Source organism: Jaculus jaculus, chromosome 7 (genome assembly GCF_020740685.1).
Source record: "Jaculus jaculus isolate mJacJac1 chromosome 7, mJacJac1.mat.Y.cur, whole genome shotgun sequence".
NCBI classification, from domain to species: domain Eukaryota; kingdom Metazoa; phylum Chordata; class Mammalia; order Rodentia; family Dipodidae; genus Jaculus; species Jaculus jaculus.
The window spans coordinates 91,426,718-91,439,060 of NC_059108.1; the positions used below are offsets into that span (position 1 = coordinate 91,426,718).

The window sequence follows — 12,343 nt, forward strand, 5'->3', positions numbered from 1 at the left end:
CCTGTGAAGCCTAAGGACCCCGGTTCGAGGCTCAGTTCCCCAGGTCCTACGTTAGCCAGATGCACAAGGGGGCGCACGCGTCTGGAGTTCGTTTGCAGAGGCTAGAAGCCCTGGCGTGCCCATTCTCTCTCCCTCTATCTGTCTTTCTCTCTGTGTCTGTCGCTCTCAAATAAATAAATTAAAAAAAAACTTTAAAAAAAAAAAAAGGTGCTTACTTGCAAAGCCTAATGGCCTGGATTCAGTTCCCCAGTATGTAGACCAGATGCACAAGGTGATACATGCGTCTGTAGTTCATTTGCAGTGGCAGGAGGCCTTGCGTATCTTTCCTCCCTCCTTGTCTTTTAAATAAATAAAAATATATTTTTAAAATTAAGAATCTTGGGGGCTGGAAAGTTGGCTTTGCAGTTAAGGTGTTTGCCTGCAAAACCAAAAGACCCTGGTTTAATTCTCCAGGACCCATGTAAGCCAGATGCACAAGGGGGCGCATGCAACTAGAGTTCATTTGCAATGGCTGGAGGCCCGGGCACACCCATTCTCTCTCTCGCTCTTTTTCTCTATCAAATAAACAAATAAAACATATTTTTAAAAATGACAAGTATCTTGAAAAACCAAAAAGAAAAAAAAAATCAAGTATAGGGCTGGAGAGATGACTTAGCAGTTATGGTGACTGCCTGCAAAGCCCAAGGACCCAGGTTCGATTTTCCAGGTCCCATGTGAGCCAGATGTACATGGTGGCTCATGCATCTGGAGTTTGTTTGCACTGGCTAGAGGCCGTGTTGCATCCAATCTCTCCCTCTCTCCCCTCCCTTTCTTTCATAAATAAATAAAAATTTAAAAAATTGAATATAATTTCAGACAAAACCTTTTCTGTTTATCACACCTTCTTCCTGTTAGGATGTAATCTTTTTTTCTCATTTAACACATGTAGTACTTTGTTTTTTGTATGTTCTGTGGTATATCCTGTACTCTTTAAACTTTTGCTTCTTTTTTTTTTACACTTTATTTTTATTTTTAATTTTTATTAGCATTTCCATGATTATAAAAAAAAATCCCATGTTAATTCCTTCCCTCCCCATACTTTCTCCTTTGAAATTCCATTCTCCATCATATTACCTCCCCATCACAATCATTGTACTTATATGTATACAATATCAACCTATTAAGTACCCTCCTCCCTTCCTTTCTCTTCCCTTTATGTCTCCTTTTTAACTTACTGGCCTCTGCTACCAAACTTTTGCTTCTTGAGACAGGGGCTCAGTATATGTATAGCCCAGGGTAGCCCAAAACTTGCTGTATAGCCCAGGCTGCCCTCAGGCTTCGTAGTGCTGGATTTATAGTCATGCATTGCTACACCTGGATCAAGTATGTTCCTCTTTATTATCATCTCTATTGGGTTTTCCCACAAGTGCTTAATTCCCTCAGGCAGGGACTGATTCTTTTTCCACCACAACTACACATAACAATGCTTTGCATACTGTGGTTCTCAGTGTTTGAATATAGTTTTTAGAGCATGGTGCAGTCATTTATTTCAAGTTTCAGTTTTATGTAACTTCTGGCTGTAAGCTTTTCAAAAGGATGTAATTATTTGACATTGATTTTTGCACTTTTATATTTTTGGAGTATAAATGAATTGTTATATTTTATTAACTAAAGTCTTTATTGATATTACATGCTGTTTTGTTCACAGTTGACTGTAGGGTGCTAAACTATGTCTAAGCTGTTTTCTGTGAATGTTATATAACTTAATCCTTTGGCTGTTTAAAGTCAGTTTTAATGTGTAGTTTGTAACTTTAAGTGAAAGCAGATAATTTAACCTTTGCTCATTATTATTGGAAATGTTGCATGTTCTTGGTGTTTGTTATAAAATCTTGCTGGGTGTGATGGTGCATGCCTTTAATCCCAGTACTTGGGAAGCAGAGGTAGGAGGATTGTTGTGAGTTTGACACCGGCCTTGGACTACATGGTGAATTTTAAGACTGTCTGGGCTAGAGGGAGACCTTACTTCCAAAAACCAAAGAAGAATTAAACAACAAAAAAAAAAAGCTAGACATAGTGGTATATGCCACACCTATAATCCCAGTACTCTAGAGGCAAAGACAGGAGAGTCATGGATTTGATGCTAGCTTGGGCTACATTATGAGACCCTGTCTTAAACTTTGTGTACACACACACACACTCACACACACACACACACACACACACACACACATTATGAGACCCTGTCTTAAACTCTGTGTGTACACACACACACACACACACATGCATACACTAATTAAAAGACTTAAATAAATACCATCTGTGTGTTGTTCTGTACTTAACAGGTACACATTGTGCATTGATTATATTAAGTTATGACAAAAATACCTGTACTGGAATTCTGTGTAGCTAAAAGTTTCTTTTTAAATTTTTATTTATGAGAGAGGCGGGGGGTGGGGGGGTGTGGAATGGGCACACCAGGGCCACTAGCCACTGTAAACAAACTCCAGACACATGTGCTACCATGTGCTTCTGGTTTATATGGGTACTAGGGAATGGAACCTGGGTCCTTAAGCTTTGTAGACAAGCACCTTAATTGCTAAGCCATCTCTCCAGCTGTATTTTAGGTTTTTGTAGTGTCATGGAATTATAATGATTTTCTTTAGTTATTACTTGGTTGCAGAGCAATGCTGCAATGCCTGATGACCCCATTGCCTTTTCTGAATGCATGTGTTCTACATGTTCTTTAGAGGGTATTTGCCATATAATGCTAGGCCACGGTTTTTACATCTAAATAGCAACAATAATTAGGAAGTACGTGATTAAATCCTGACCTCAGGCACATGTTTTCTGCTGACATAAAGCTCATTCCATTCTTGAATACTTGAATAGTTCCCTAAATTTAAAATGTTGTACTGACTTGTATCTATTTCTGACTGTGATATTTAAATGCCATCATTGTTTATTTATTTATTTTTATTTATTTATTTATTTATTTATTTTTGGTTTTCTGAGGTAGGGCCTCACTCTAGCCCAGGCTGACCTGGAATTCACTCAGGGTGGCCTTGAACTCATGGTGATCCTCCTGCCTCTGCCTCCCAAGTGCTGGGATTAAAGGCATGTGTTACTCATGCCCAGCTCATCATTATTTATGCTGCATTTTAAGTTTGTATGAATATGTTTTTGAAATGTGTTATTCTCTTTAGTTGGCAGCTCGGACTGCTGAAAGAAACCTCAACGATTTAAGGAAAGAAAATGCTCACAACAGACAAAAGTGGGTATCTTTTGGGGAACATTTTATAAACTTAAAATTCGCTATTTTATTTTGGAATGCTTTTGTGAAAAGATAAATTTAAAAAACTGCAATGAATCCATCATAATTAGTTTTACTAGGTATGGATATTTTATTTTATTGTTTTATTTGTAGTACTTTGTTTTGTTTTGTTTTCCCTGAGGTAGGGTTCTTACTCTAAGAGCCCAGGCTGACCTAGAACTCACTCTGTAGTCCCAGACTAGCCTTGAACTCATAGCAGGCCTCCTAACTCTGCTGCCTCTGTGTGCTTGGGATGAAAGGTGTGCATCCCCATGCCTGGCTTTTTGCAGTACCTCTCTTAGGCTACTGAAGTGGTATCTTCACAGATTCTTATGTAAAAAATGTAATAAAAGATTTTTTTAAAAACCAGTGTAGGTAGAGGGAGATAGAAAGGGGAGAAAGATAAAGGATCAATCTCTCTGGTGTGATAGTACTTAAATTATCAGCATTTCTTTATGGCTAAGTCCAAATATTAGATGTTCAGTGTCTCTCATCCCCTGGATTGTGGTATTGAGTGGCATTCTTGTACAATCTAAAATGAAGAGAGAATAAAAGTATGTAATTAAAGGGAAGAATAAGTGCTTTCCTCTGAGTTTATCTGAAACATCAGTGAAACTTTACTACCCCTAACAAGAAGCTGGTGATTTCAAACATCACTACCCCTAACAAGAAGCTGGTAACCACAAGATAAGAAGTGGGGAATATGGTAAGGTATTGTGGGCAGAAAAAAATTTAGATGTAGGTGATTGCAGTGGCGCATGCCTTTAAATCTAGCACTGAAGAGGTGAGGTGGGATTGTTGTGATTTTAAGGCCAGCCTGGGGCTCCAGAGTAAGTTTCAGGCAAGCCAAGGCTAGAGTAGGACTGTGCCTCAAAACAAATAAACAAAAAAACTGTTTTAGATTTGTTTTTATTGTGCAGATACTGACATTGTGAGAGTCAGTTTTGTAGAAGTGACAGTTGATTAAAATGTGGGTAATTCGTTTGGATGAGTAACTTAGAGGTGTTTGTTTTTTATTTGCAGATTAACTGACACAGAGTTTAAATATGAACTTTTAGAAAAAGATCCGTATGCACTTGATGTTCCAAATACAGGATTTGGCAGAGGTAGTTTTTTTTTTTAACCCTCATTTAATATATATTATATATATTTATATGCTATACATAGAGCTTATATTAGCATAAAACAATATTATTTACCAGTATTTTATATTTTAGAGCCAGGATTCTATTTTTTAAGTTCTTTCACAAATTCTTCAGTTTCTGTATTTATTTTTCTTAGCAATAATGAAAATTATTGGTATCTCTCTTAGTGAAATTTCACAAGATTACATAATTATTCAGTCCTGACATGTATAGTCAGTACTGTGAATGCCTTAAAAAGCGCCTAGTACATTCAGTGAGGTACCGCAACCCAATTTTGGGGAGAACGAATGTGAAGTATTTAAATAGAATGGCATGGTGATTATTTATGTAATAACTATACTTTGAAATTGGTTTGAATTATAAAATGAGTATTAAAAATAATTTTAAAATGCTTTAGGAGGCAGGTAATCTGAGTTTGATTGCTTTAATAACCCCTGTGGCAGGATCAGTTCTTTGTAAGATATATTTAATATTATTGCCCATTCATGATCCTCCTGCCTCCAAGTTTTTAGTAATTGCCTGCCAGTATGTTTCACCCCAACTGACCTGCTCATTCATTGAGTTTGCGGTTTTAATTTCAAACTATTCTAGATAGTTTAAATTTTTCAAAGTAACTTTGGTTGGAATGGAATTAAACCCCTGTTATGGTGAAAAGAAATCTTACAGATTTAATGAACTAATTTTATTTAATAAATTTTAACTTAATTTTAATTTATATTTAATTTAATTTAACCTAAATTTAATAAACTCTAGAAGTCATAAAAATCACTTGTAAGGCTCAACTTTCTTTAAAGTGAAAATCTATTTCTCCCCTCTAAATACTAACCTGACCCTGCTTGGCTTCTGAGATTTACAAGATCTGGTGTGTTCATGGTGGTATGGGCTTAGGTGGAATGAAAATTTATTTCTCCTGTTTAAAAAATAACAGGTAGCCGGGTATGGTGGCACACGCCTTTAATCCCAGCACTCGGGAGGCAGAGGTAGGAGGATCACAAAAAACAAAACAAAACAAAACAAAAAAATAGCAGGTAACTACAAATTTCAAACAGTAATCGTTTGGAGGGGGCAAAAGTATGTAGAAGGGATTTTTTTGTTTTGTTTTGTTTTGTTTTTAAATTATTTATTTATTTATTTGAGAGCGACAGACACAGAGTGAAAGACAGATAGAGGGAGAGAATGGGCGCGCCAGGGCTTCCAGCCTTTGCAAACGAACTCCAGACGCCTGCGCCCCCTTGTGCATCTGGCTAACGTGGGACCTGGGGAACCGAGCCTTGAACCGGGGTCCTTAGGCTTCACAGGCAAGTGCTTAACCACTAAGCCATCTCTCCAGCCCCTTTTTTTGTTTTTTTGAGGTAGGGTCTCACTCTGGCCCTGCTGACCTGGAATTAACTGTGTAATCTCAGGGTGGCCTTGAACTCAAGGGGATCCTCCTACCTCTGCCTCCCAGGTGCTGGGATTAAAGGCGTGCGCCACCACACCCAGCTCTTGATCTTTTGTTGTAACTGATTTGAATATCTTAATTGCTACACTTTATAAGGTTTATGTTTCAAGTGTTGTTTTGGTAATAATTTAAGTCTGCTCTTTTTTTGTGCTGAGTTCGGACCTTTGAAAGCATAACTACTATTTGGAAATAGCTATATAGATTATAGAGAAATTTATTAGTATATATATCATAATATGTAAACTTAATTCTTTTTACTAGTAAGAATTCAAAAGTAATTTCTCATTCTTCAGAGTATTTTGTGAATTTAGGTATTTTTATTTATGTTTTACTTTAAAATTTTTTGAGCTCTGAATTCAAGACCACCCTTAGACTACATAGTGAATTCTAGGTCAGCCTGGGCTCAAGCAAAAAAAAAAAAACAAAAAAAAAAAAAAAAAAAAAAAAAAAAAAAACAAAAAATAAACAAAAAAAACCCCAAAAAACAAAACAAAACTGGGTGTGGTAGCGCATGCCTTTAATCCTAGAGGTAGGATTGCCATGAGTTCAAGGCTACCATGAGACTTCATAGTGAATTCCAGGTCAGCCCAGGCTATAGTGAGACCCTACCTCGAAAAACAAAAAACAACAACAAAAAAATTGAGCCAGTTGTGATGGTGTATGCCTTTAACTGCCTGACCGAGGTAGGAGGATCATTGTGAGTTTGTGGCAGCCTGGACTAGAGTGAGACCCTACCTCAGAAAAATAAATAAATAAATAAAGGCCGGGCATGGTGTTGCATGCCTTTAATCCCAGCATTTGGAAAGCAGAGGTAGGAAAATCGCTGTGAGTTCGAGGCCTCCCTGAGACTGCATAGTGAATTCCGGGTCAGCCTGGGCTAAAGTGAAATCCTACCTCGAAAAACAAAAAGAATGAAACAGCAACAACAACAACGACAAAACAAACCAAGCAAACAAATAAAAAATAAAAATTTGAGCCTTTCATGGCTGAACATAGCCTTTTTGGCCCTGATTTAAAACTGAGCACTTCCATGTAGTTGTTGTAACCCTTGCCAGTTAGAAATCTGGAAGCCTATCACTGTCCAAAAACAAACAACAACAACAACAAAAACCCAGAACAAACTAGACCAACTTCCTGTTCCCTAAATCCCCCTCTAATGCCAAAGCATCATTTTTTCAGAGTGTCCTTTGCTTAACCTTTATACTTGCTTAAGTGTATTACCCACCAAAAAGTTGATGCTTTTATTGACTAAATGCCTATTTGGTTGGCAGACTTTTAAAACACCAGATTCTATATTTAATCTAATCCTGTGTTTATAAAAGTAAAATTGTAGGTAGTGGTCAGGGGATGGATAGCATGAAAGTGGAAATAGGATGACCTAATGGTAACTGTTGACATGAGGTTCTAATGTCATAGTTAAGCTGAAACTCTGAATTAAATGTGCTATTTTAATTATTCCAGAGCATTCCCCATATGGTCCCTCACCATTGGGTCGACCTTCGTCTGAAACGAGAGCTTTTCTCTCCCCTCCAACTTTGTTGGAGGGTCCACTCAGACTCTCACCTTTGCTTCCAGGGGGAGGAGGAAGAGGTATATTGTTTAAACATTTTTATTACTCTAGATTTCTTCCTTTTATTTTCATCTCAATTTACCTTTAAAGTGATCTGTGAAATAAACATTTGGAAAATACAAGCATTCCTTGTACTTACTGGTAGTTAAATTTTACTTTTTTTTGAAAAGAATTTTCATAGTACCTTATTTTAACTTTTTTAAAATTTTAACTTATATTCCCAACTTTGAAAATCTGAAATCTAAAGTGCTCTGAAATCCAGAGCTTTCTTGGGTGTAGTACTAATAAATAAAGTTTTGAATTCTGGAGCATTTCTGATTTGAGATTTTAGGTTTTAGATTTGGTTCAAATCTGAAAGGAGAAAGAGAGAGAAAGAAAAACCCTCCAAAATCTGAAATATTCAACCTGCACTAGATTAAATTGTCTTCAAGGAATTGAAACATATCTTAACCACTGAGCCATCTCCCCAGCCAGCCTGATGCATATCTTTTAAAAAAATTATGCATTTTTATTGGCATATAAAGAATTAGATTTCATTATGGTGTTTTCCAAACATATGAAATGTTTCAAGAATTTGCATGTTACCCATTTACAGGGACCATGCTTATTTCTCTATAGCATTCCAATTTTAGTATAGGTGCTACTGAAATGAGCACAATACATATCTTTTTAAATTGTATTTTCTAATTCTTATAAAGTATATATTATGCTATGTAAAACTGTAAAGAATAAAATAAACAATATAGCCTAGCATGAAATTGTGTTTTGAGGAGGCATGATTAGAATCTAGAATTTTTTCAGTTTATGAGTGTGTGGTATGTTTGTGTACATGTCCATATAGACACACCTCTTTGTGTGGAGGTGTGCATACATGTGTGTGCATGTGTCTGGAGGCCAGAGGACAACCTTGGGTGATATCCTCAGGAATACTGTCCACCTCTTTTTTTTTTTTTAAATAGTTTAAAATTTATTTATTTACTTACTTGAGAGAGAAAGAGAGGGAGGGAGGGAGGGAGGGAGGGAGAGAGAGAATGGGCATGTCAGAGCCTCCAGCCCTGCTGCATATGAACTCCAGATGCATGTGTCACCTTGTGCATCTGGCTTACGTGGGTCCTGGGGAATCGAACTATGGTCCTTTGGCTTTGCAAGTGCCTTAACTGATAAGCCATTTCTTCAGCTCCTGTCCACCTCTTTCTGAGACAAGCTCTCTCACTGGCCTGGAGTTTGCCAATTAGGCAAGAGTGGCTAGCTAGTGAGCTCCAGGAATCTTCCTATCTCCATTTCCCCAGTGTTGGAAATTATAGGCATATGCTGGCACACCTAGCATTTTACATGGTTACTGGGGATTGACTCAGGTCCTCATGCCTGTGGGGCCAGCCTTTTACCCATCGAGTTACCTCACAAGCCCCTAGAAGATGGAATTTCTGAAATCTTTTTTTTTTTTTTTTAAATGTTACTACCATTATCTTTTTGTTGTTCAAAACCAGAAGGTGGCCAGATGTGGTGACACATGCCAGATTACTGTGAGCTTGAGACTGCTGTGGGTCAGACTGGGCTAGAGTGAGATCCTACCTCACAAAAGAAAAGCAAAAGAAAGGAAAGAACATCAGAGAAAGAAGGAAAAGCTACCTCCTACTTTTTTTCTTTGCAGAATAAAGGACTTCTGAAGTGCTTTTTTGATGGTTACTTTCAGAGACCTAACTCTTGTTGACACTAAGAGATCAACAAAGAGATAAAGATCATCTTTTTTTCCTCATTCTCATCCACCCACATTGTGTGTGAATTTTGTTTCCTCAAGCACAGTAAGCTGTTTGCATTCTTCACTAGTGAGGTATCCTACCATATTATGTAAGTGATTTTAACAAATTGAATGTGAGGAAGGAATAAAATGAGACTATCTAAAAACACCCAAATAAACCCAACATGCCAGAACTCATACATTCACATGCGTGAATAGTCTTTTAGAATCTGTGTACTTCTTTATTAAAGATATCATTATTCTATATGTCTTAGGAATCCTTTCTTTGGAGTTGCCTTCCAAGAACATAAGGATTTCATTTTCTTGCTTTGAACTGAAAACCTATAGTAGACATGTAGTAGACATGAAGCCCTAAGGCATGTTTGCACTGAGCACTTTGGGAAGTGGACTAATTTGAAACTCACATGTCTGCTATAATCTCTAATTAGTGCTATAAATCAACCCCCTTGTCCTGTTTCTTCAAACTTTGACTTATAGTAAGTAATGCATTTTATGTATCATATATTAACATAAGTATAATTGAAACTAGTTACACAAAGTAATATTGCCATTATAGTTTTGATGATTTCTCCCTCTCTCTCTTTTTCTTAAGGTAGGTCTTATTCAAGCCCAGGCTGATCTGGTATTCACTATGTAGTCTCGGGCTGGCTTTAACTCACAGTACAACTCTTACCTCAGCCTCCCGAGTGCTGGGATTAAAGGCATTCACCACCATGCCCCAGCTGCTTTCTTGTTTTTCATTTTTGTGTGTGCATGGTGGTGTCTGGGTGTGGTGTATGCACGTGTATGTGTTGGTGTAGTGTGCCCTGTGGGCTTTCCTGAGGGTAGCAGAGGAGACTTCTGGTGTCCTCCGTCATTGCTGGCCTGTCTTGGTTTTCCCTATGAGGGTTCTCTTTTTACTGATTCCAGAATTTGCTGTCAGTGAGTCCCAATTCTCTGACTCCATTCTCCACAGGACTGGGATTACAGGTATTTGTGGCCATGCCCAGCTGTTCACAAACTCAGGTCGTTTCAAGGCCCTCATGCTTGCACAGTAAATGTACTTGACTGCTTGAGCCATCTCTGTGGCCCAGTTTGTGATATTTTACTTTTCAGTTTTATTCCATTTCATTAAGAAAAGAGTAATTATGAAGAGTAAGTTATCTAGGAACTGGGGAAATGGCATGGCTAACAAAGTACTTGCCTGGCAAGCTTGAGTGTCTAGGTTTGATCCTCAGTATGGGCTGGAGAAATGGCATAGCAGTTAAAGTGCTTGCCTGCAAAGCTAAAGGACCCAGGTCCGATTCTCCAGGTCCCATGTAAGCCAGATAGACAAGGTGGTGCATGTGTCTGGAACTTGTTTGCAGTGGCTAGAGGACCTGGTATAGCAATTCTCTCTCCCCCACTCTCTACCCCATCTCCCTCCCTCTGTCTCTAATAAATAAATTTAAAAAAAGGGGGGCACCATGATGTATACTTGTCATCCCAGTGCTGAGGGTCCCTAGAGCTCCCAGGCTAGCCAGTCTCGCCTGATTGGTGAGCTCCTGGCTAGTGAAAGGTGCCTGGGTTTCCTGAGGAAGGTAGCTAAGGTTGTCTGCTGGCCTTCACATGTGCATGGGCACCTGTACACAAATGTATGTGTACATTATCAAAAAAGATAAGTCAATTTTGCACTCTACAAATGAGTATCAGCAATTGGCTAAAATGAAAATGTGTACCCCTGGAAGTTGAATTGCATAAGTCAAGGACCGCTTGTAGTCAAATGACTATTTAAGAGTAAAATTGCCTTTCATTTCTCCTGTCCTGTTGAAATTCCTTCCTCTTCTATTGAATTGCTTTCAAGAGACAATATGTTTAGATTGTTGGCAATGGTGCTTTAATATCTCTTTAAAAAGCTCCAGAAGTTTTTGGTAAGTTGTCTTAAAAGACTTGTTTTGGATTGAATGTTTTCATGACCAACACAAAGTTGCAATGTCTGTCCCTTTCCTATCTTGATTATCTTTAGTTTTGGAAGTTTGGATGGGATATGTTTAAAATAAGATTGCATACAAGGAAGACAATTTCTTTTATAGAGTAAATTGTGTATTACTTTTGGTCCAAGAAGAAACAGTGTTAGTATTTTTAGATTTGTAATTTCACCTGGCAGTCAGTTGGCCTGTGGCTTTGGTCCTCTGGTAAGAAGTCTGGAGAAAGCCTTTGAATTACTCCTTTAACACATTTGTGCTTCCCTTTGGTAGGAGGGCAGTCTAATCTACTCTTGAATGTTCTCTGCTTTTTAACCTTCTAATGAGTGATTTGAGGATGAATAAGCTAGGAGGAAAGATTTAAGGAACTTAATAGAATATATAATTATTTTGGGGTAGAAATAGAAAGTCATATTATAATTACATGTAATATTACGTATTACAGTGTGACACAACTTAATAAGACCACAGTATGCTTCTAAAAATCTACCTGATTAGTCATAAAAATCATTGAAGTAGGCATGAGTCTATAAGATGATTGCAGAGCCATGCTTTTTTTTTTTGATTAGTGACCTATTAGCTTAAGTGACTGGGCCTCTACTACTGAGAAACCCTATCCCAAGGGTTTGTTTGGGCATGTGGCAAAGGTAGTTTTCCTTTGTTTTAGAGATGGCTTTGGTAGGACAGAATTAAGTGTAAATGTATTTTAGGGAAACATTGAATCTGCTTTCACTTCTTAAGAGTCTCATACACTGACTGAGCTAAAAAGCATCCTGATTTTTACTAGGTGATAGGTCTTTTTTGAGATAAAACAAATTTGTGTTGTTGGTTTTTTTTTTTTTTTTCCTTTAGGCTCAAGAGGCCCAGAAAATCCTCTGGACCATCAGATTAGTAATGAAAGAGGAGACTCAAGTTATGATAGATTATCTGATCCTCACAGAGCACTTTCTGACACTGGGTCCCTGTCACCTCCATGGGATCAGGACCGCAGGATGATGGTCCCTCCACTAGGTATGTACATGTTACTACTTATACTTGAAGGAAGCTTATACATGGAACTTACAGGAATGAAAGGAAAGAGGACTATGTGTGTAAGAACAATGGGAAGTAGTTGCTCACTTACAGCAACCTCCTCTCCAATGAAGTGTGTATTGTCTTCAACTAATATACATGCATATTTTTGACAAGCTGAACAA

The 12,343-nt window shown here is 37.8% G+C and overlaps 1 protein-coding gene and 1 non-coding gene across 11 annotated transcripts in view; one reads left to right on the top strand and one right to left on the bottom strand.

The window, feature by feature from the left end:
• Positions 1 to 12,343, top strand: part of Mia2 (MIA SH3 domain ER export factor 2) — a 124,542-nt gene that overhangs the window by 93,725 nt on the left and 18,474 nt on the right. For 8 of the 10 annotated variants that reach the window (XM_045154259.1, XM_045154256.1, XM_045154258.1 and 5 more), the window contains 4 exons: positions 3,183 to 3,250; positions 4,313 to 4,395; positions 7,337 to 7,465; positions 12,000 to 12,158. In XM_045154259.1, coding sequence (XP_045010194.1) covers positions 3,183 to 3,250; positions 4,313 to 4,395; positions 7,337 to 7,465; positions 12,000 to 12,158 — 439 coding nt within the window. The remainder of the gene's footprint in view (positions 1 to 3,182; positions 3,251 to 4,312; positions 4,396 to 7,336; positions 7,466 to 11,999; positions 12,159 to 12,343) is intronic. The other 2 variants (XM_045154260.1, XM_045154261.1) reach the window with 1 other exon arrangement.
• On the bottom strand, positions 7,996 to 8,101 carry LOC123462536. Its single transcript, XR_006638347.1, has one exon. It is a non-coding gene; the product is annotated as a U6 spliceosomal RNA (small nuclear RNA).